At 32.5% G+C, this 25177-nt stretch overlaps 3 protein-coding genes across 5 annotated transcripts in view; 1 reads left to right on the forward strand and 2 right to left on the reverse strand.

The window, feature by feature from the left end:
- Window positions 1-25177, forward strand: part of LOC148303642 (uncharacterized) — a 384039-nt gene that overhangs the window by 352581 nt on the left and 6281 nt on the right. Inside the window, exon 8 of the mRNA XM_088269612.1 lies at window positions 3839-3953. Within this exon, the coding sequence (XP_088125738.1) occupies window positions 3839-3953 (115 nt within the window). The remainder of the gene's footprint in view (window positions 1-3838; window positions 3954-25177) is intronic.
- Window positions 5417-11456, reverse strand: pck (Claudin superfamily protein pickel). Of its 2 annotated transcripts, XR_015838443.1 has the most exons (4): window positions 11285-11456; window positions 9122-9655; window positions 7744-8216; window positions 5417-7674 (listed from the first exon to the last, which is right to left on the reverse strand). XR_015838443.1 is itself a non-coding variant. In XM_088269618.1 (3 exons), exons 1-3 carry the CDS (start codon window positions 11325-11327, stop codon window positions 8062-8064), a joined length of 732 nt encoding a protein of 243 aa, XP_088125744.1. In that variant the 5' UTR covers window positions 11328-11456; the 3' UTR covers window positions 7071-8061. The 2 variants fall into 2 exon arrangements, 1 of the variants encoding a protein (XP_088125744.1); XM_088269618.1 differs by having other exon boundaries at window positions 7071-8216.
- On the reverse strand, window positions 12554-23971 carry sinu (claudin family member sinuous). Of its 2 annotated transcripts, none has more exons than XM_088269615.1 (6): window positions 23897-23971; window positions 18963-19112; window positions 17297-17436; window positions 16468-16623; window positions 16209-16295; window positions 12554-15572 (listed from the first exon to the last, which is right to left on the reverse strand). In XM_088269615.1, exons 1-6 carry the CDS (start codon window positions 23941-23943, stop codon window positions 15421-15423), a joined length of 732 nt encoding a protein of 243 aa, XP_088125741.1. In that variant the 5' UTR covers window positions 23944-23971; the 3' UTR covers window positions 12554-15420. The 2 variants fall into 2 exon arrangements, with proteins under 2 accessions (XP_088125741.1, XP_088125742.1); XM_088269616.1 differs by having other exon boundaries at window positions 23726-23971.

Consider the following 25177-nt stretch of genomic DNA (forward strand, 5'->3'; position numbering starts at 1 on the left):
TTGCTAGTCCGCCATTAGATACAAGGGCCGTATTTGGCATAGGGCAAAATGAGCTATATGTCGCGAGGCCCAAACTAAGGGGCCTAGGAGTATAAAAAATGATTTAAATACATTTTTCCCTTTCATCCCAATTTGGATTGGATACATTTCCAAACATTGATAGCATTAAGATGTATTCTCAGTAAATTGCCAAGATGATAATAGGTAATAAGTATACATAATGAATCCCAAATTAATAACTGTCTAGTCAATACATTATAACATCTCAACAAAGATGAAAAAGAATACAGAAGTCTGAATATTTACAGGGCTTATAATCTGTCAAAGGCTGAGATGTCAAAAAAAGTAAAAATAACTCCTAAACGGGAAAAATCCGGATTTGTGAACAAGTATTTGTACACACTCAAACTGTTGTGAATAAAAATAACTGGTCAAATTATAAGCTGCACAAAATACCCAGATTTCTACTAAAACCATGTTCTAAAATTTCAACTTTTAAAAAAGATACCAAGTATTTTTTGAAAATAATAAAATATCAAATAAGCTAGCACACTCTTAAAAGGTGGAAATTATCCAATAATAATAAAATATATCCTCTAACTCTTATCCGCACATCCAATTGCGCATAGGGCACTGCATCGTATTGACGCAGTATTTATCTTGATAGTTACTTACGTGAAGGCAAGGTGATCACTCCTGCGCTTCAGGGACCAGTCTAGGGTAATATTAAACACTAACATTTATATTTTGTACATTAAAAGCATTGATAACTTTGTGGTATGGTGATAAAACACTCTCCTTATCATCCATTGTTTACTTTATGTAATACCACTTTTTAAAAAAGTGGTATTACACAAAGTAAACAATGGATGATGAGGAGAGAGTTTCACTAAAATTTCTATTCACCCCCTCCTGGGAATCGAACCCGGGACCTCCAGCATGGTAGCTAAACACGCTAACCACTACACCACGGAGATGACGTAAAATATATAATAATATACGGTGGGCTAGTTTTAATTAGGCTCTACCATTAAATCAATGGATCGAAGAAACAAAAAAAAACGTTCATTTAAAATGTTTTGATTTATTTTTAGTTAATGTTTTACTTATTAAATACCACTATTAATTAAAATCTACTGTGACACGTGTTTCGATGCATTCCGCATCATTTTCAAACACCGTGTTTGAAAAAGATGCGGAATGCATCGAAACACGTGTCACAGTCGATTTTAATAAATAGTGGTATTTACTAAGTATAACATTAATTAAAAATGGATACATTTTACCACAAAGTGACTGCCGAATCAATTAATGAAATGTTTTTATTTATTTATGAGGGCCCCAAAAAGATTTAGCCCGGAGCCCTTTGGCTACTCCGGCCCTGTCTGAATAGATAAAATAAAACATGTGTTTGTAGTCCGTGTTTATGTTATATTCCTGGGGAGAGTTCATGACACCTTCCCATAAACTAAACAGTAAACATTGTCCTGAATTCGAGAGTGGGCTTTATACCGTGAGTCGGGAATTTTATTCACGGAAAACTTTTAGCGAAATGAACGACACGTTGTTACTGTGTTGTTCGCAGCAGATAGAGCTTTTAATTGTACAGTAACATCCCGAGATACGTTAACGTATGTATCTACTATGTAAATCACAAATTTAATGAAACTTTTGAGTACCTACGATCACGTACTAATGTTTTTTTTTTAATATGTACATAAAACGCTATGATTTCTGTTTTAAATACACCATCTTCTATAGCCATAAGGCCCAGTATTTGATAAATCAAAACTTTATTTGTAATTTCGACTCACATACATAATATGTAATTTATTTACAATTCGACAGATAATAAAGTTCAATTGTATTATAGACATTTTCGGAATTTGAGATTTGATTAAAAAGCGCAAACAAAATTTGATTCCTTTCCAAAGCAGGATTACCGAAAGCAAGCATGTCGATATTAAACAACAGCGTCACTTCCCGACGAGTGTCCGAAGACAATAATAGAATTTTGTTTGTATTTTATATTGAAAATTTATGACAGACGCTGTGGCGTAATTGGGTAGACGCTCAAGTGCGAAACTGGCGTTGCGGGTTCGTTTCTCGCAATTGCAAAAATAAATTCAAGAAATATATACATATATATATATATATATATATATATATATATATATATATATATATATATATATATATATATATATATATATATATATATATATATATATATATATATATATATATATATATATATATATATATATATATATATATATATATATATATATATATATATATATATATATATATATATATATATATATATATATATATATATATATATATATATATATATATATATATATATATATATATATATATATATATATATATATATATATATTTATAATTAGTCTGGGTGTTTGTGATGTATTTTTCACATTTACTTTCCCAATTCTTACTATCCTACCTGCAGACAAGCCTCTAAAAGTAGAGGCTTTGTGGGTTATTAGTTAAAGAAATCTAAATACAGTTTTATATTTTAAACAAAAAAGTTTATTTATATTAAACGTATTTTTTTATGACGGACTTTAACGAACACCACCTCCCCCAAAATACTGTTTTTGTAATTTTTACTGTTATTTGATTATCTGGCAAGGTTTTACTGTAATTTGATTATCTGGCATCTCTATTGATCTCGCTGCCTTTACCCTTTATTGATATTTTCAAAGTTTTCCCTATTTTCCAAAAGTTCTCAAAATGTAATACGCAGTGAACAATTATGACTGCAAATAATACCCTCCCGCCTTCGTTTCGTCTCATTACTTATGCCCATTGTTCGAATGTGAAAAGTTTCTCTTTACTTTCAAATATTACGTTCTCTGTCAAGTCCTTTCAGTATTTTCAGGCATTTGAGTATTGTCATTGAAAATAAGCCTACAGAGGACAGGTATTGTTTTGTTTGTCAATACCAGGGGTAGTTAAATTTATAAACTAATATAAATATTTGTGGAGGTCGTCACCAAAACGTTACATTTCCATTATAAATGGTTTTGAGTAATGAGGAATTCTAGCTTGTAAAATTGTTACGTTTTGGTACAATTGATTTCATATTGGTTCAACACAAAATTGGTCACGTTTTGTTGCAACTTTAATTAAGATTTCGATAGAATACAGTAAACAGAACAGATTTGGATTTAAAGGATTTTTGTGCAATATTGGAAATGTAGCTTTTTGGTGAGGACCTCCACATTTATAGTATATTATATATAGGGTGTATTTATAGAGGTTAACAAATTCAAATTTCCCGCGATGAATTGATGGTGGCACCCACTGTGTGACATGTTGCGCCATCTTGTTGAAACCATAGCTCTGTCACATCAATGTCATTCAACTGAGGTACGAAGAAGTCAGTAATCATGGTTCTGTAGCGCTCTTCATTGACTGTAACATTATGGCCGGCATCGTCTTTAAAAAAATTCCACCTGCCTATAAAACACATCAAAGAGTGACTTTTAATGGATGTAACAGCGTCTGGACAAAGGCTTCTGGGTTTTCTTCACTCCAAATTCGATAATTCTGCTTATTGACATAGCCATTTAACCAAAAATGTGCCTGATCGGTGAACAAAATTTTGCGTTAAAAAAGAGGATCAAGCTGAATATTGTTGTATGGCCATTCTAGAACCCACGACGCGCATAATAGTCATTCAGTCTATTCATGGTGAAACGGCAAAACGTGCTGACTACAAATCAACTGTCAACTGTCAAATTGATGATGACAGTAGACTATTTAACAAAATGTATAAGAATTATTTGACTTTTAAAACTTACAGATTATGCAGAATCGTCCCATTCTTGAGAAAGCCCCCATAATTGTCCTGGATGGAAACCTACCTCAAGAGACAGTAGACTGTTTACTGGACTTAGCAGAAGAATTGGATAAGCCAGGTATGTACAATTATTCACCATCTTGTCCCTACAAGCTATATTTGAAAAAATATGTAATCTTACTTCAATTTATTTGTTTCAAAACTCAGCCTAAATTTGAGAGTTGCCCTTGGTACTTTGAAAGATGAGGGGGTAAGAACTGGATCAGGAACATGGGCATAGACAATTTATAAAGAGTTAATAAAAAAAACAGATAGATATCACTTTGTGACTGCCAAATCAATTAATGAAAGTATTATTCGTTGCAAATAACAAGAATGTTAGTTGTGAAAGAAAGTAAATGCTTATTTCCTAAGATAAAATAATGCATTATAGCAAAACATAAAATAACGACATCCTCCAGATTTTAAATTTTTTTTTATCACAAAGATTTTCCATCTAGTATTTCTAGGCAATAACTCCATTATAATCTACTACTACCATCGTTACTTCATTAAAAATCATTTGAGCTATTTCTTTATACCAGGGTACCATGTATGGGCAAATTCGCAAAGCCCTTTTTTCCGTATATCGCTCACTCCTTTCAAGAACGTCATAAATCAAAAATCGTCAATTTTCAGTTGTGCATGCTTTCGGAATACCCAGAAAATGTACTATATCCCATCAAAAGAGGCATATTTTTAACTTAATATTTACCCGCTACAGGGCAGAAAGTGTTGTTTTTGCATTTTGAAGAAAATGTGTTGTTTAATTATTCTAAGAAGAAGAATACTAAATATTTTTCAAATGGAGAAAAAACCTTCAGGTTTTACCTAAAAAGATCTGTTGCACAGTAAAAAGTTCAATAAATGGCTTGATATTTATTTTTAATACATTGTATAATATGTTTATACTTTAAAAACGTTCTCCTGAAAAATCAAGTTTTTTGATTTATGACGTTCTTGAAAGGAGTGAGCGATATGATACTGGCTAATGGGCAAAGGGTTAACCAGACTGAGCCTCGACAACACTAGACTGAATACAGCTTGTTTTTAACCTGTCCGGGAGTATGGTCGTACATGTACGGCCATACCAAACTTTTCTCAAAGGAGTTTAGACGTACATGTACGGCCGATACAAAATATGATTTATGACACGATTTATATCAAAACATGTTAAAAACATGATTTATCGGTATTTCGATAATTTTGATATAAATCATGTTTACTGGGGTAAATATCTTTGTTTATTCAAGAAAACATGTTGCTTATAGCATCGACTATAATATAAAAATTTAAAAGTAAAAAAAAAAACACAAAAACAAATTCACTCCTCAGATACAGTTTTGTCCGGAGAAACTCACACCCAGACAGGTTAATAAAACACAATATATTTTTCTTAAATTTCATTTAATGATGATACAATGTTACAATCAAGTACGTAAAATAAAATATCGTATAAGCTTGGAATATTTCAAAGAAATTCCTGGACGGATACAAAAAGTACAAATAAGTTCCTTAAAATAAACTACTCTCGCTAAGAGATTGTAGAAATAAACTACTCTCGTTAAGAGATTGTAAAAATAAACTACTCTCGTTAAGAGGTTGTAAAAATAAACTACTCTTGTTAAGAGATTGTAAAAATATTTTTTTCTTATTTCGTCAATTTGTTAACATTGTGCTGAAATTACATGATACATAATCATTTAACAATAATATTGGCCAACACGTGATTATAAAAATTCTCTGTATAATTCAAACAGCATGTGCGTAACATTTACATAGGTAAAAAGAGATTCGTAATAATATGCAGTGATTGTACAAGAAATCGAGATATCTATTACTATTTAATTAGGTACTTTAAATAAGGCTGTAAAACTAAGATACTTAGTGCACCAACGGTGTAAACACTGAACAAAAGGTGTCACCAAACTCTTAGCCACACATTAAATCATTATTCCCTAAAAGAACTTTGATATAAGAGATTTAGAAATTGGCAACACTCAAAATGAAAAATTTCAAGGGTTTTAACGATTTTTTGTTTCAAACTTTCTTAACAATATTTGTCTATGTTAAAAAAAATTATGATATCTTGGCGACTATTGTGATCGGACAAAATATATCCTTGCTCCCGCCTCATTACATTATGGTACTTAAGTGCTTATTTATGAGAATGAGAGAGACGCAAAGTAAAAATATTTGCGATAAGGCTATTTTCTTAAATATACAAATATGAGTTTAGTCAGATATAGTCATGCAATAAAAATATAAAAACTGCATTTTAATTACTTCTTAAACACTTGTATATAAAATTGTATTTAAATTCATTAATCAATTGGTCCAAATATACAGATAAAGATTATTACATTTTATCTGAAATATTTTTGAAATAGCTATCCAAAATGGGAACAAACAAACAAATAACGATTTAATAACTAAATAAAACAATCAAATTAATAATGCATTTTTGAGATTGAAATATGAGAAATAAACTAGTGTAAAGGTTGTCAGTTCTTAGTAAAAGTTGTGAAATATCGTAAAAATTAAATAAAATCAGTACGCAATAGTTTGAATAAAATAAAAATCAAACAAATTCATTTTCATATAAGAAAAATAAAATGATAAATCTATTTGACAAAGAAATTCATAAGTTCAACAACTAGAAATAGGTATAAAGATTTAGCTAAAATAAACTTATTTTCCCATACCACTAACCTAATATTTCATCATAGTTATAAAATGGTATGGACGCTATACATGAATTAAAAATATAATTATAATGTAACACATTTTTGTGAATTTTTATATTCAATATAAAACAACAATAGCGTGTTTTCGAGTCAAAATTTACAGTAATTAGGAAAATATGAAAAGGCACATTCACTTAGTCTAGTGCAGGGGTCGGCAACGTGTGGATCGCGAGCCACATGCGGATCTTTAACCCTTACTGGTCCAATGTCGAATCTCATTCAACATCGATTTTTTGCTCTTAGGTCCCATGTCGGATGTTATTCGACACTTTTTTCATCATTAGTATTATTTATTTAAATTCCAAGCTTACATTTTTGTCACTCGTATCTATTACAACAGTATGTGGAGCAGAGGACAACAGATTTTTTTTTAAATTGGAATGTAACTGTCTACCTAGATTTTTATTTTTATTTTGGGGGACCAGAAAGGATTAAGCAATTTGTGTGGCTCTTTCTTTGTCAAATTTAAAATGACATTATTTACATAAATTTTTATTATTTTTTTATATTATTATTCTGTGCACATATGAAATTAGAACTTTTAAATATGCACTCCACTTTTATTCTTTCTTTTTTACTTAATAAATTAAAAATGCATGGTAAAATAGATAAATCGTTGAATGTTAAAAGGTGCCTAAAAAATACTTATAGGCTCCTTTGACCTTCCCCTCCCGGTAATATGTATTTACTACAACTCGATTTTAAAAATAAGAATATCAATATAAAATATAATAGATACGGGCTCAGAATTTTTGTATTCCTCCGTAATACTTTTACGTCTTACATAAAAGTATTATAATATAAAGTTATTCATTTGCAACGACGGAAATCAATAAATTGTGAAAAAATCGGGGATAGAATCACAAATACACAAACGTTTCTCAGAGTATGGGTGCATGCCGGAGTTTACGACACGCGCACGCGGCTCTCTACTGTTTCCGACAATATCATTTTAGTTGCAAACAAGACGTCGTTCAAGATGGTTGTGTCACTACGCTAGCTATGGCAGATACTTACCATGTATTTTTTTTCTTTTTAAGGTACTTACCAGAGCTAACATTACAAAATTAATACACTTCTACTTCAACTATGGTCAATAAAGAAACATTTAGGAATATCCACATTTTTCCCGTATTTAAATCACATTTTCATATGGTGTACAAAATACATATCACCGGAGCACGCGGAAGTTTTTAGCGCCGTAAGGAAAGGGTAAAACATTCAATTAAATCATTGTAAATTAAAAAATTCTATACCGCTTTACTGCTCACGTTTGGCTCTTTTGGTCCAAAAGGTTGCCGACCCCTGGTCTAGTGAAACAAGCATTACATGCCAGCAACTAGAGAGAAGAGAAGTACAGAACACTCAACGCAGCGTAGCGGAATGTGCGTGAAGTGTCTTTATACGTATGGGTGTGTACACATTAGGTTGGGCGAGGGACTATATGTATCCCGAGCGGTGGTGGGGGTACCCGCCCTGCGAGGAGGGGGCCCTCTGGGGCTCCTGCATCTGCATCTGCATGACCAAGTTCTTGGCTTCGCGGCGGCTCTCGTACGATCGCTTGGTTTCCACATACAACAAGAAAGTAGCCCCACCTATAAACAAAGTAAACAATACATATATAATAACTTTATAAAAAAAATTATTACGTCAGTTATAAAATGGAAAATCACAAGTGTACTATATTCTCAATATTATTCATATTTAAAGTACTTACTTTGTGGTTAGTCATTTTTACTTTTTTTTACAAAAATGTTAATAATATTAGTATATAACCACTCACCGGTGAGTGATTATATACTAATATTAAAAACATTTTTGTAAAAAAAAAAAAATAAGTACAAGTGTACTACATCAAATATTGATGATAAAGTTAACATTATTTATTATTTATTAACACATTGTTGTCGGGTAGTTTTTTCATCAACCCCGACCTTAATTAGTATACTATTTAGGATCGTATACTAATCACAAGTAACCGCAAAACCAATTCCGATCTGTACAATGTTTTATTGGTGTCTGGTTATTGTATTGGCATATATTGCTCTACCAAAAGTAAGCAAATAGAACGCTTATAAACGTCTCCCGCTCTCTACCAACAGTATGTAAAAGACGCTTTTAATAGTTTCCCGCAAACAATATGTTAAGGTGAAAAATAGCAATGTACATATAAATCACGTAGGTGTCTGCGTTGAAAGTCGACTCCAATCAAAATGTGATTTATTTTACATAAAAAAGAAATGTTTGTGTTCTTATAAACATTTCAATTTCATACTTTATATACTAATTTCTTTTTACATAAAAGAGAAATATTTGTGTTCTTATATGCATTTCAATTTCATACTATTTTTGTAGGCCTAAGCGGCCAGTTATTTAAACTAGGTTTCAAGCTAGGTAGAATGGGTTCAAACCCAGAAAATCTGACTCAGAGACCACAGCACTAACGATAGCTGGACAGAGATATAGGAATCACAATAAAATGAGTGTATTTCGTACTAACCGAATATCATAAAGGCTACAACAGCGAAAGCGTACGACCAGGAGAGCACGTTGAAAGACGGATACATCAGCCAATCACGGCGGTAGCAGTTGCCTCCAAAGACGGCCACGGCCAGGAAGAGGAAGAAGCTGGCCGCACCCGTGCAGGCGCACGAGAATCCGGTGGCCATCCACTCGTAGCGCAGCACGGCGCGGAGCGGCCACCGGACGAGGACCAGCGCCAGCACCACCTGCGCCGCCAGCGAGCACATGAAGGCCAGCGTGACCAGGGCCTGCACGGCCATCAGCCACCCGGGGAGCAGCCACTCGCGGATGACGTAGAACTCCTGGCTGAAGATGTAGTGGCAGCCGGTGAACAGTTTGGGGAACTGATAGTACGGGTAGCGGAAGTCCTCGAAGCAGTATTCCCAGAGCCCCATATGCTTGAAGGAGGAGAACATCTCCGGGTAGGACTCGATCCAGTACGGGCTGGCGAAGGACATCAGCAGCAGAAGCCCGGCCACATACGACAGCAGGGCTCCGAACACCGTAGCATCTGAAAAAATTGTTTCAAACAATAAAACAAAATACAGTGAAACCTCTATCTATCGTTTTTAATGGGACCTATTAACTATGAATGCGGGAAAACAATGAATGCGGGATTAAGAGGTCTATACGCAAGTATTTTCGGCTTTGTAAATAGTATTTTTTATCGGTTATTGAATGTGCGTTGTAGAAAGATTTCTTTCAAAGAGTGTGCATGCTTCTGGAAATGCAGGTACAAGCAGCGGCTCCTTTTCATCAATATCGACCTCTCCTGCTATTGGTTACACAAGCTTTCGATAGTTTCTATCCCATACGTTGCCGTTGAATGTAACAAAATTGAAAAGAATGTAAAAAACAGACAAAATGTATCAAATATGCAGCTTAATTTGAACGATAAATGCGGTAGAGAAATGATTGATGCGGTTTAGTTTAGTATGAAATTAATTCGGGATAGAAGAAATAAACGACACATCCGGGAAAACGATTATTCGAGAAACGATAGATAGAGGTTTCACTGTAAAACACTTCATACTATAGAATGCACTTTGAGAGAGAAGCCGGCTTGCAAAAATGTGCACTACTATGCCATATTATTCTTTAGAGCAGTGGTTCTAAACCGTGTTGAAGGTACCAAACCCCACCAATTTCATATGCCCAACGCTTAATTGGAAAAATAAAATATGATTTTTTCAATTTCAAAACATAGGTACATATTTATACATAGGTGCACAAAATGAACGAATACATGAGATCTATTGGAATCACTGCTTTAGAGTAAAAGACTTGTGCGAAAAATGACTCCTAACCTGACCACTTTTAAGTATTCGGCATACCTGATCGTGCCATGTTTTTCTCGGTCTTCCTCTGCTCCTTTTTCCAATTACATTCGCCTCATAAATTTGTTTTACCGTTCTTTCCTCACTCATTCGTTCTACATGTCCAAACCATCGCAACACACCTTTCTTATTCAATTCCTGCATCTCCTTATACATATATATCGATTATTCTGAAATTGGGGCTGATTTGCACAAATAGGGTCTACTTAGCATCAAATGTGTTTTGTTTATTTTCATCTGAAGTGTTGTTTACCCTGATGCAGTTTTTCTTTGCATTTTTTGTAAGTAATACATTGTTTACATACAACTTAAAATCACAATAATGTGAAATCAATTCATCCCAAATGTATGACATTGAAAGTAGACACCTTTAGCATATTTTACGCCAAAATGCTACCATCAATGAATAGTCCTAATTCAATTCACCCAAGAAATTTTAATAAAAGAAAATGTTGCATTATCCTCGAAAATTTCACTTGAAAAACTGTGTTTACATAATTACAAATTACAAAAAAAATAAAGAGAATAAAACCTTTGATAATAAATTAGCGTGCATATAATTAAATCTACGTGGTCTTGTGACAGGACGAATTCCCAAAAAGTAGGTTATGTGTAACTAAGATTTTTTGTATGAAACGCAAACGGATTTTTTAAATAATGTAAACGTACATCAACCACAATTTTTATTTTACTGGATTATTCAATCCGATGCTTCGAAATTAAGTATATAAACAGAGGAAATGACTATGTTAGTAAAAGAGGCGTGTCGCCTTTTCTGCATTGTAATAAATTAATGTACTCACTCGTCGCCTTTGGATATTCATTGTCAGTAGCAGCTATCGCCATTTTTATATAATTATATTATTTCGTTTGTCGAATAAATTGTGTTCGAATAGGAAAAATTATATCACAAATCAAAACAAACATGTCCTACTTGACGGTTGACAATCCTCCATCTTTGTTTTTAATTGACACACCTACAAATTAAATATTTTCACGTTGGTAATGGTATGCAATCACAAAATATCAAACTTTTTGTTATTTTTTTATTTAATCCAAAACCCTTTTATTAAGTAGTTTGTAACCCTATAGTTGTACCATGAAAAAAAAAACTTAAATCCATTTAAAACTAAATCCAACGATTTTTAACCAGTTTTAAACCGTTAAAAACCCGACTATGCAAACAAAAATTGGTAATGTTTTTTGCAATTTAATACTACTACTACCATCATGCCGTTTCTCCACAGGGGTAGGCAGAAAGGATGAAACGCCACACTCTTCTGTCCTGGCATACACTCCTCGCCTCCTTCACATCCATACGTCTAGTCATACATGCCCTCCGATCATACAGACTTTAGACACCACCAGATTTTAGGTTTTTGTTCGCAGTTTAAAATATTATTAATTTTTCACACGGTTTGTTAGTGCATCCAATAAAAAAAAAAACAGTTTCTCTCGTTTATTGCTGCTCTGTCACGGACGGAGAGCCGAAATCATAATCTCTTTTTAGACTAAGGATTGATCCGGTCCTTTTGATAATGTATCCCAATATCTACACAAAAAATAGGGGAAGCGATTTGTACTATTTTCATAATTTTTTTTATACATTTTAGATAAACTGTACTGTGCCATTATTGGTCTAATCAAATGCAAAAATTATTAACATGAAAAGTGAACAGATTTTTATTATATTTTAACACACTATGGATGGGAAAGGTATTTTTACACCACCTGTTCGGTCGACTGATGCTTAAGGACGGGAAGAGTATTTTTACCTTCTGCGCCGGCCTCATTTCAAAGTCAGAAATGAAGTAATTATATATTTAATGTTCTCATACGAATATTATATACCGATCTCTTTGTTAAGGTCTTAACTATATGTATATAATTATCAAATCCCGTAGCGAAACGCGGGCGTAAAAAACACTCGTCCTTAGTGTGTTATGGATCATCAAAATTATTGCTTGATGTAACAAACAAAAGAAGAAGAACTAAAAAAATAAGTACTATTATTTTACGTCAAAGTAAATATTTCTTTTGTTTGTTCAAATTAAGAGAAAATAAAACACAAGTTAAGAAGTAAAAAATCTTATTTATTATCAGAAGAATAAAATTGTGCCTGACGTAACAAAACATTCAAAGCGGCATCTAAACACGACTGGCAACACAGATACGTTCCTCTCTATACGCACAACATGTAAATGGACGGACCAAAAAGAAAAAATAATCACTTTTACAATGAGATTCTTTCTTATACATATATCTATTTGGAGTGATATAATTTGTATTCTATGTATTGTCACTCATAACTCAATACCTCATACTACTAAATAAGATATCCTAAGAGAAAATAATTTAAAAATCAATTTAAGATTATGCACCAAACCCAACTAATATTGCTAACATATGTGTACATAAATATTCTATGTATGTATATAATGTATGCATTGACAATACTAAAGGTTGTGAAAATTCCCACATTTATTTTAATTTTATTTACTTTACATATGTCATTCAAATTCAATTTTGCTGTCATTGTTTTGATTAATATGGGCTAAATTTGCATTTAAAAACTGCTAGATGTTAGATGTTACCATAGACAATATTTCAAAAATATATTACTAGGATAACCCATTTTCTATGGTAAAAGCTACCCTTCTATATTCTTGTAGGTTTTCCATCTTTTGTATTGATGACACATTTTTCATTAACATAAATCTTTATTTTCGAGTGGAAAGAGATAACATATAGTATATTACAATAGAATACATATTTTGAGATTATAATATATAGTTGTAATATTTTCTTCTACTGGTTTCAGCAGAAGATATAGTGAATGAAAATAAACATTTATATTTTAAGTTCAACTTTCAAAATATTTTCATAACCTTTTCACATTATGTACTGTCAAAAATGTGCCATTTCATAGTTGTGATGAGGTAGAACCATTTTGAATGACAATACAAATTTAAAAAATTGCACATAAAGAGAAAAAATAACATTTATTTATGTATATCGAATAATCCAGTCTTTAAAAATTTGAGGCACATTTTAATAATGATTGTGTAGATGAGCGCCATCTTACCATACACATTTCAAATAACATATTTTGTATCCTAAGATAGTACGAGCTTACTTTATGGAATGAAAAATGTAAAAGAAAAATATGAAATGCTAACACATTGTTTGCGAAAAATGCTTAAAAGCGTCTTTAATATACTGTCAGTAGAGAGCGGTAGATGCTTACAAGCGTTCTATTCGCTCACTTTTGGTACAGCGCGAGACGCCAAAAAACATTGTTACACATCGGAGTTGGGTTTGCAGTTACTTGTGATTAGTATCCGACCCTAATTAGTTTACTAATTAGGGTCGGGGTTGATGAAAAAACCGCCCGCAAACAATCTGTTAACAAGAACAAAATAATGTTTATAATAAAGTCAGTGTTTAAAGCACTCACTCGAAGTGCTCAAAATAGCATGTAGAGAAAGAATCTATATACCTATGTATAATTAAAATTATTCTTTCCTTATAACAATCAGGTAATTCTTGTTTATCTTCCATAAAGGCACATTGTATACGCTACATTGAGTACAAACTCAACCTAAATCTAAAGACAGTTTATACTATTACATACGTAATACATGGTCAAAATGCAAAACAGTAAACTGCGCTATTTGGATAATAATAATAAAATCAGACCGTAAACAATAATAAATTTCATATAAAACAAGGAATGTCAGATCCATTTTATTCGTCAAATAGAAAAATATCTGCGTAAAAAAACACAATGGGAAAATAATCTTAAAAATAAGGACGGAATATTTAATAAAGTAATGTTAAATAACATCATTGTAAATGCCACACATAAACAATTTTATATTACGTTGTAAAGACACAATCAACATTTCTTAGGAAGCAAAGGAGTTGTAATCAGTATGAATGAATTCTGCACAGTGAGTCATGGAGTGTAATGTATCATGCAGAGAGCCTTACTCATTATACAAGTAATGAGTCATGAATAGAAACCCATCTACTCATTAACATTTTATATAATAAATTACAAAGACACATTCTTTCAGTCAATGCCAAACTGTAAAACCACATTAATTGTCATCATATTCTATGAAAACATTCAATTTTAATATTGTAGAACTATTACAGTTACGTAATAATATTTATACACGTAAACCAATTGCTTCCAAAGTGAATTATTTCACATAAACTACATTTTGTTGGATCAATGAAGAAAAAAACTGCAGCATCAAAATAACACATATTTTAGGATAAATATTTTAAAACCTGTGGAATATTTTAAAACAATTCAGTACTATATCCTGGGTGCACTGGCAAAAATCGCAAACTCGAAAATATGCTATTTTAACTCAACGATGCATATTATGTATAAAGTTTTCAACATTCTATAAACTGTCAAAATACACAAAGTAGTAAATGTCATATATATGTGGTTTTAAAAATAAATTCAACTTTAAGTTTCATAGCGGGTATTTTATTCAGACTAAAAACTTTAGAAACAGGGATTATTCAAACAGGGATTTTAGAGTTAACGTTTTTTGCCCGTATACCCACGATATTATCAGTAAAATCGATTTTAAAATTTTATTAATGGTAATTAATTTTACGTTTGATGTGTGTAATAGTTTCAAATGTAATAGCAGTAAAAAAAACATAATTAAAAAAAAACTCTTGAAATTTTTACTAAAATTCATTCTCACTTGATTATACTTATTTTTAAAGACCATTTGCAAATGATTTCAAATAAGTATGTTATATTTGACTATCGGTCATTTGTTTGAATGATTCTTTGTTTAAAATGGCCAGGCTTTGAGATTGACTCGCGAGATTCGGATGAGACTATCGGACACCCGTAAAGTTATTCGTAATTGTGAAAAGAGAATCCGCCGAGTCTGCGACGGACCGACTAGGCCTTGGTCTCCTGCTCCATTTCGAACCGGGCCTGCGACTCCTTGAGCCTCTCGCGCTTCTTGGTCTGGATGTTGGCCTCCGTCAGGAAGAGGGAAGCCGCGATGATACACGCCGCCGCGCCTACGACCCCCAGACCGAATGACCAACCTGTGGGAAAAAAATATCAATGATTGTAAGAGATGGGAATTATGTTAACAAAACAAACCTTTAAAATGAACAGAATTTTCAAAAACATGCAATATGTCCACTTTTTTGGAAAAGTGACGCATTCTCTGCACATTGTGTTTCCAGTTTCAGATTGTAATAACTCAAAATGTTGAAATATTGGTGATAATATATACAGCGTTCAGTCTTTCCTACAAGGACTCATACACATTAGTTTTCATCTTCAAACCATTATCCGCACCCCAATGGTGCATAGGGCACTGCATCATATAAACGCAGTGTTATCTTGATCGTTGACACATGAAAAAAGGTACATACACATTAGCCATGTACAACTTACACAATCTTGTACGAGTATGTTGTACTTTTTACAGCACAGAATTTCAACTTCAAGGACTCATACACATTAGCCATGTACAACATACACAATCTTGTATGAGTATGTTGTACTTCTTACAGCACAGAATTTTAAGTACAACATACTCGTACAAGATTGTGTAAGTTGTACACGGCTAATGTGTAATGAATCCTTTCGGGAAAGACTGAACGCTAAAATGTAACTGTTGAAAAGTGAACAGATTTTTAAATATATGTAATTTATAAAAATATAATACCAACCTAAATAATTATTGGCATGTCCCGGCATCCATTTATCCCCATTCCCAAAGGAGGCAAAGATAATAACGGCCATTGAGCCACATATACCTAGAAAATATAAAAAAGCGAGCAATGTAAATCAATGTTTCTGGAATAAAATGCATTTGTACAAAATGCACTGAACTTATGATTTCATACAGACTTGTAGCCTCATATTGATGGAACACACTTCCAGTGAACAATGGGAAATCATTATACAAGTAACATTGAGTGCACTCACCAGAGCCAAGCAGCAAAAATCCCATAACTTTGATGAGAAGGAGGAATTTCTCTTGGTCGGGTCCGCAGCACAGGAAGAACAGGAGCACCAAGATGGTGGTGATAAACACTCCAAGGAGGCACAGCGTAAAGAAGAATTGAGTGGCCACCATAAATGCTGTTAACAAACAAAATACAAAAGGCTAATACTCAAATATTGATAAAGACGTACTTCTTCTTCTAACCCTTATCCGCACTCAATGGTGCATAGGGCACTGCATTGTATTGACGCAGTGTTATCTTGACCGTTACTTACACAAACGCAAGGTGATCACTACTGCGCTTCAGGGACCAATATTAGAGTGTAAAATCACTAGTATTTATTTCCCCCCCCTCCTGGGAATTAAACCCGCGACCTCCAGCACGGTAAACACGCTAACGATTATACCACGGAGGCGGACAATAAAGTAATAGTAAAAACCTTTTATTTTTACTTTTATTGTTATTGTTAAATTTTAAAAACTTTAAAATAAACATGATAGGTTTTTAAAAGGTAATCTAATGTTTTGTATTTTTTTTAAATGAATCATAAATATAACATTGGTAAATAAAGAGTTTACAGTAAAGAAAACCCTACCAAAGCACTACCTAGAAAGCATTTTTGTATTATTATATCTGTTTATAAACAAAACATTTGTGCCAGTCTAGTAGTTAATTGAAAAAGATCGTAGTCATTAAAACATTTCATTTACTAAAGAAAACTGAGATATTGTGGAAATCAAATAAAGAATTTTAAAAAGATTTTTACCAGTTGCCTATAATAACAACAAAAAGCAAATTATTAGCCTTACGTGGGAGCAAGAAGCCTCGGATCTTATCATAGCCGGCGGTGAAGGGGTCGTACACCCATCGACATCCGGCGAAGAATCTGTTCTGATAAACATCCTGGGGATCTGCCAGCGAACGGAAACAGTGAGTCCACAGTCCTAACCTGAAAACAGAAACAAATTGAACCTTTGCAATATTGCTAATGTCTCGAGGTCTATAAGATCAACCACTGTTCATCAAATCAGCAAAACACAAGGAAAAAGGCCGGCATTTGCAAGTTTTATGACAGTAATTCCCTTCATCAACAGAGGAAATGCTATAATTATATGTAACCTTAAATGAAATGGCTATGTACGTTGGATCGACAGCTGGGAATCAACATCGCAGGAGGCTAATCCCTCTTGAAAACAGGCCACAAGGAGTACACCTAGCAGAAGAAGAAGAGAGAAGACTATGTAGGTACAGGCAACTCTCCTCCTCAAGATCTCTTTGTTGACAAGATGTATTATAGAACAAAGCTGACAATAAACTACACGCAGATTTATCGTTGAAAATATTCCAAACTCTATGAATTTTACAGGAAGATAATTCAAATGTGGATTACCACACCTCTTCAACATTGATTTATAAACTAGAATACTTATAAACTTTATAAAATAAAACTATGTTTTGAATATTGAAAGCATTAACTTTGTGGATCATATTGATATATTATTTCGAGAAATAAAAATACTTTGTGTTCTGATCCACTCACATTTTTATTAACCAACTAGTTTCGGCAACAACCTGTTGCCCTCTTCAGGGTCAGTAATAAATGTAACCCTGAAGAGGGCAACAGGTTGTTGCCGAAACTAGTTGGTTAATAAAAATGTGAGTGGATCAGAACACAAAGTATTTTTATTTCTCAAAATAATATAAAATAAAACTACTTTGTTTTAACCACTTTTTATTGGTATACTTTTTCAACCGGTTTCAACAAGAACCATGTCATCATCAGGGTTTATGTACTAATTCTAAAACATTGAAATACTCATAGTTAGGTTATAGATAATTACCCTTCCCTTACAATACCAAAAACTTCCACACACTCCGTACACCATATGAAAATGTGATATAAAAATTAAAAAAACGGGGAAAAAAACTAACAATGATTATTTCAATGTTTTAGAATAAATAAATAAACCCTGATGATAACAAGGTTCTTATTGAAACCAGTTGGAAAAAGTGTACCAATAAAAGTGGTTAAAACAAAGTTTTAGTTGTTTTATTTTATAAAGTTTATAAAATGTGCCTGCAAAGTATCTGCAAAAACATTCAAGAAATAGAATACTTATTTTTAAGAAAGAATGCACACAAAATATAATGTACAAAATGTACAGGATATGAATGGATATAAATGTGCAGGATCAAAAAATTAACACAGTGTTTGCGGGAAGTGCTTAAAAGCATCTTTTACATACTGTTGGGAGAGAGTGAAAGACGCTTATAAACATTGTATTTGCTTAATTTTGGTAGAGTGCAAGAGACGCCAAAAAACATTGTACAGATGGGAATCGGGTTTGCGGTTACTTGTGATTAGTATACTGTGGGTCGGGCGGCAGACTGTCTGAGTATAATTAGGGTCGCGGTTGATGAAATAAAACCGTCTGACAACAATGTGTTAATCCTACCACATACGAGGAATATTACCTTTCTAGCTTGGCTCCTGTGATGCGGTAGTCACTCACGAGCCATGAGGGGGTGGAAAACGCGGTCACGACGCACACAAGTGCAATCAGAAACACCCCGATGGCACAGTTACCCGCTAGACTCCGCGGCTTCACGTCCACATCTCGCGCCCTATACAACAGAAAAAAAAAACAAATAAAATAAAAAACTAATTTAACATCATGCCGCCACTCCATGGGGGTAGACAGAGAGAATAGAATGCCACACCAACCGGTTCTTTGCAAACAAGCGCATTTAAAAGTTTGGAAAGTAAAATTCTATAGTAGCGGTTCTAGAACTATTTTGGTGGTAGAACCCTTTGGAAACACTTAATATTTTACGGAGTCCTAAAATAAGAGAAACCTAGTTTTATATTCTGAAACTAACTAATCACCTAAGCAACATGCCGTTTCCGTGAAGGTAGGCAAAAAGAATAAAACGCCACGCTAATCTGTCTTTGCAAGCAATCTTCATCTCTTCTACATTCATGCATCTTCTCATACATACCCGCCGATTATTCCGACTTACCACTTTCAAGTATTTAAAATACTTGATCATACCAAGTTTTCCTCAGTCTTCCTCTGTTTCTATTCCGACCACATTTGCCTTTCAACTTTGTTTTAATATATAATGTTTATAATATTTTCTGATTCCTCATTCCAATCGAACTGTTATCCTTCTAACCCTTATTCCTACCTAATGGTGCGTAGCACACTGCATCATATTGATGCAGTGTTATCTTGGTTGCTTACATGAAGGCAAGGTGATCAATTCTGCGCTTCAGGTACCAATACAGTAATATTAAATAAATCAACAACAGCAAAACAACAGGTTTTTAAAAATGACGCAGATTGCATCAAAACACGTGTCACAATAGATTTTAAGAAATAGTGGTAAGTGCCAAGTAAAACTTAAATTAAAAACAAAAAAACAGACGGAATTGAGCAATACCTAAACTTGAGCATTTCAAAGGAATCACGTCTCGGAAAATGGTCACACACATTGGTTTAACTTGTAAAAGAAGAAAGAAAACAGCCATCAACATTGCGACACAGTCCTACACAGTAAGACCTTAACAGTACCCAATAATTACGGGTACCTACCTGGCGAGGAAACAAAGAACTTACCTGCATTATGTCTCTAAGGTAATGGTACCAATTGAACAATTACACTCGGGATATAATGGGTGCTTGTTAGTAGACATATGCAACTATTATTTCTTAACATTTCATTAGTTCACTGAGATTTTCCCATACATTACTGGCCTTGGAGACCACTCTACAGAGCCCTACACAATATCCATACATTATTTCTTAGAATATTCAATATTCTGCATTTTTTAATGTACAATACTTATATATTGATGTATCTACTTGTGCTATATTATCACTTGAGATGCAATATCGCAGCCGTAACAAAAACCAATTAGTATATATATTTTTCATAAGTACGCTCGTACAATCAGTGACATTTATTATTGTTAACACATTGTTTACGGAAAAACCTTAAAAGTGTGTTTACATACAGTTGGTAGAGAACGGGAGACGCTTATAAGCGTTCTATTTGTTTACTTTTGGTAGAGCGCGAGAAACGCCAAAATCATTGCACATGGGTTTGCGGTTACTTGTAATTAGGTTACTTGTGATTAGTATACAACTATTAGTATACTAATTAGGGTCGGGGTTGATGAAAAAAGCGCCCCAATGTATTAACACATTGTTTACGGCGTGGACATATTTGTGAATTTCAGAAACCTTATGTTGCAGTAGTGTACACATTTTTACAAAATTTACAATAGGGTGATTAATTTTGTGCCACCCTGTATAACTTCAGTAAACATATTATAGGTGTTTTACTGAAAATTGTAATGATAAACCTCAAAAAGTTTCAATCATTTGTAAATTTTTAAGAATTTCAGAGTTTTGTCAGATACCAATTTTTTTTTAAATGTCCAAATAGTTTGTCACATAGTATCAATAGCTCATTTTAGCACTTTCTGCAAATCTTAGTTTATGATAAATACAAATAATAATACATGCTGACAATGAAGTTATCATTGAAAAGAAATCTAGCTAGTGTAGTATTGTTAGTGGCTGATAGCATACAAAAAGCAGAGAATAATGGATTTCTTATAGAACAATGGTAGGTTACAGAGTATGTGGATACATGAGTATGAAGGTACATGCTGATGGAAATACGATAAGTGATATTGTGTGCCGTATTCACATTTGCATTGTAAAATCTATATACTGATATTGTTCTATTACTGGCAATGAATATTATTTATTTATGGAGATAGTTTTAACCAAAAGATTTTTTCTAAACTTAAATTTCTTACATCGGAATGCATGGAAACACGTGTTACAATAGATTTTAAGAAATAGTGGTATTTACTAAGTCCGCCTCTGTAGTGTTATGGTCAGCACGCTCGGCTACCGTTCTGGAGGTCCCGAGTTCGATTCCCAGGGGGGGATCAATTAAATATAGGTGATTTTTTCACTGAAATATTTATTCAATATTACCCTGGACTGGTACCTGAAGTGAAGGGCTGATCACCTTTCCTTCATGTGTTAACGATCAAGAAAACACTGCGTTTATAAGATGCAGTGCCCTATGCACCATTGGGGTGCGGGTAAGGGTTTTTAATTAAAATTTACTAAGTAAGACTTAAATTAAAAATGGATTGATTTTACCACAATGTGACTGCCGAATCATTTAATTAAATTTCTTAATTTATGCCTGTGTGTTTCCTGTATTATTCCTATTCTCATATATAGCTGTGAGACTTGGCACCTTACAGGGGCCCAGAGCAGCCGTATACTTAGCTTTAAGAATAGAGGTTTTTTTTTTAAATTAAGTGTGCGGTGTTTTGACTTAACGGAATTTAAGATTATGTACCAATGAACAATTAAATTTATATTTAAAAAGATAGTTCAGTTCACCAATTATAATTAAAATGGGCCATTATTATCAAATTATTTTGGTGTCATCATTGATACTAAAAACATTCCAAATATTACCAAGTAAAAAATGCATGTAAAAAAAAAAAAAAATGGTACGATCGTTACATTTTTAAGTAGATCTAAAAAAATTAATATAACAGTTTAATTATAAAAGCAACTAAATTCCGTTGACAGATAATGGATTTCATCACTTTACATAAATTTTTTTTTTAACTCTGATGAAAACTGAATGTGACATACTGTCTGATTACCATACTAAAGTGTCATTTTCATCTGCCAAAATTTTACACCCATAATTAGTGGTTCTTAACCTGGGTTCGATCGAACCCCGAGGATTCGGTTAGGGTTCTGCGGAGGTCTCAACATTTTGATGAAAACAAATGGTAACATACCCTGTTATTGGTAAGAAAGCTCTGAAGAATTTCATACCGTTTGTTACAATATATCTTTGCAATTCTTTTCGAGGATGCTGGATATAAAAACGAAGAAAAGGAACAGACTTTGTTGCAAAAACGACATGAGAGTGGCAGTTGCCAAGGTAAAGCCGCCCATTAACATTTTTGATACTAGTATCAATATATGAATAGCTACGTATCTGTTGCGTATGTTTTTTGTTTTAGGTGTTAAGTGGTTTTTTTTACTTATTACTTAGCACTTATTTTTACTTTATTGCTCTTTCAACTTGTACAGCTTTTAACAGTTTTTTTTTTTTTACTGTAGCTCAAAATTAAGTCTGCCTATTAATGTTCTTAACTTTTGCTGTATTTATTTATTTATTCTTGCTGTTTACTTTTAACTCATATAACATTTGCGAAATTTTGTAATTGGAACGTTACAATTACCTGTTTTATTTGTTATTCATTATTGTAAATGTATTTTTGTTAATGTTCTGTTAAATTACTAAATAAATAAATAAATTTCTGAACTGGTCTCTGAAAGACAACAGCAGAAGTCACACTGATTTGCAGTAAATATTCGTTATTTTGTTTTTATGTGATCATGTTATAATGGTTCTGTTCATTTCATGTATAAATATAAACATGTTTTGATTTTTTTAAATCATATTTAAATTTTTCAATTAAGGGTTTGGTAAACGAGGTGAATATGAAACTGGTGAGGTTCGGTACATCCAACACGGTTGAGAACCACTGTTCTAAAAGATCTTGCCAATTTTTTTTATTGGAATATGTAAAATCCGACAACCTCTTATATACAGTTTATAACCTGTGTATCTTATTGGATCCGATGATATCTGTTAAGAAAATCACTAAATAAGATGTCTTAAAAGAGTATTGCAATTTTTTCGAATGGAGATGACACTATTGCACAGCAAGATATGGGATAAAACAACGGTATTTTAATAATTATAAATCCATAATATCAACCCTGAATTAAGTAAAGTAAACATTGAAGAAAAAAATAATCAAAATATTATGTGTTTGTAGACATATGAAAATGGCTAAATTATGTATCTTTGGGTTGCATGACATAAATTGCCAATGGGTAATATTAGGTTTTTTCACTATCGCGAGTGCGATAACCACCGGTCTACTTATAATTTACCTTACATTTAATTATCGTTTTTATAAAGCCGTAAATAGGTCACGTCGAAAGTAAACGCGCGTAAATTTAGCAAAAAAACAGGTAGGTGAATTTAGTGCGTGTAAGGAAAAAAAAAAAAGCTTTTATCGTGCTTAGTGGCAATTATTATAGTAAAACAATTCATTAGAGCAAGCAGACTAATATGATACTGTGAATTAGCGTAAATATCAAAATAAATACCCCATTCCCATTTATGTACAACAGTCGGAGGCACTAGATTCGTAAACACGACAACACACTCTCGGGAACGGCGTCGAAATTGTCATTCGACTTTAAAGGCGAGTAGTCGATAAGGAATTAACATAGAAATAATATAATAATTTAATTTACAACAGCCAAATATTAACGAACATTTTGTTTGTGTCACGCCCAGATATCAATCCACTAGTAGTTTGCATTACCACTCGCACTTGTCAAACAAACAATGTCCACGCCTACCTTCACGCTGCGTAAATGGAATGCAATTTCAATTTAATATTTTCAACGTATGCAAAGATAGTTACTATGCTCTTTATTCGTAAGGACTATTTTTTTATAATCATTTATAATATTGCCAGTATTATGAATTCTATCATGAGAAAAATAATCAATTGTAGCGATTTTAGAAAATTAATAAGGTGCTGACAATTTATTAAAAATATGTATTTATGTGCATACATATCATGGCATAAGCAGAGAGGTTGAAATTCCAGAAGATTCTGTTTTCTGTCTTTTAAAAAAAGAATTCATTTCTTTCATCGAAATTTGTAGCGAATAACAGACTTCGATTTTTGTTTTTAACTATTATGACTTATAGAATCAAAAAGGAAAATACAGATTGTGTGGATTTAGTGTAATTTTGCATGCGCTTTACAAAAAACTGACTTTAGATCAAAATAAACTAATTTTACTTGATAAATTATACATATTTATGTATATATATATATATATATATATATATATATATATATATATATATATATATATATATATATATATATATATATATATATATATATATATATATATATATATATATATATATATATATATTTATATATATATATATATATATATATATATATATATATATATATATATATATATATATATATATATATATATATATATATATATATTTATATATATTTTTTTTATATAAATAAACATATATGTATATTGGTATTGAAATTTTTGAATATGTATAGAGATATGTATACATTTAACTAAAAATATGATCTGAAAATCTAGCGAGTATTTCTTATCTGGCAACTCTAAAACAGGGCAACCAACAATCATAATAAATTTTCGATTACACATAATGATCTCACACCGGCCTCCCACCTTAATTATTTTCCGCTGCTTCTCAAACCTCTGTTTGTGTCGTCATCATCAATCTTTGTAAGGGAATAAAAAAATAATATAAATGTCTGGGCATAATCGGTTCCTATTTTTATAAATGTATCTACTCAAAAACATTTTTATGCATCAAATAGCATTTAATAAGAATAAAGAAAGCATTTTCAACTAACTATCACGCCACTTCCGCGCAGGTGTAGGCAGAGAGAATAGAATGCCACACCACTCTGTCTTTGCAAACATCCTTCGCCTCTTTCACGTTCATGCATCTCCTCATACATACCCGCCGATTAT

Source organism: Brachycentrus maculatus, unplaced genomic scaffold (genome assembly GCF_059751285.1).
Source record: "Brachycentrus maculatus isolate JH-2025_06_01 unplaced genomic scaffold, ASM5975128v1 h1tg000358l, whole genome shotgun sequence".
NCBI lineage: Eukaryota > Metazoa > Arthropoda > Insecta > Trichoptera > Brachycentridae > Brachycentrus > Brachycentrus maculatus.

What these genes read in the sequence shown, in the direction of transcription:
- sinu (XM_088269615.1), bottom strand. Translation starts at nt 23,943, where the DNA reads ATGCAAACTACTAGTGGATTGATATCTGGGCGTGACACAAACAAAAT. An exon ending in ACAGGAGCCAAGCTAGAAAG is followed by an intron (nt 17,437 to 18,962) that starts GTAATATTCCTC and finishes TTCTGTTTTCAG; the next exon opens with GTTAGGACTGTGGACTCACT. An exon ending in CCGAGGCTTCTTGCTCCCAC is followed by an intron (nt 16,624 to 17,296) that starts GTAAGGCTAATA and finishes GTTTGTTAACAG; the next exon opens with CATTTATGGTGGCCACTCAA.
- pck (XM_088269618.1), bottom strand. Translation starts at nt 11,327, where the DNA reads ATGGCGATAGCTGCTACTGACAATGAATATCCAAAGGCGACGA. An exon ending in TGAATATCCAAAGGCGACGA is followed by an intron (nt 9,656 to 11,284) that starts GTGAGTACATTA and finishes CAATTTTTTCAG; the next exon opens with ATGCTACGGTGTTCGGAGCC. An exon ending in TGTAGCCTTTATGATATTCG is followed by an intron (nt 8,217 to 9,121) that starts GTTAGTACGAAA and finishes CTTTGTTTATAG; the next exon opens with GTGGGGCTACTTTCTTGTTG.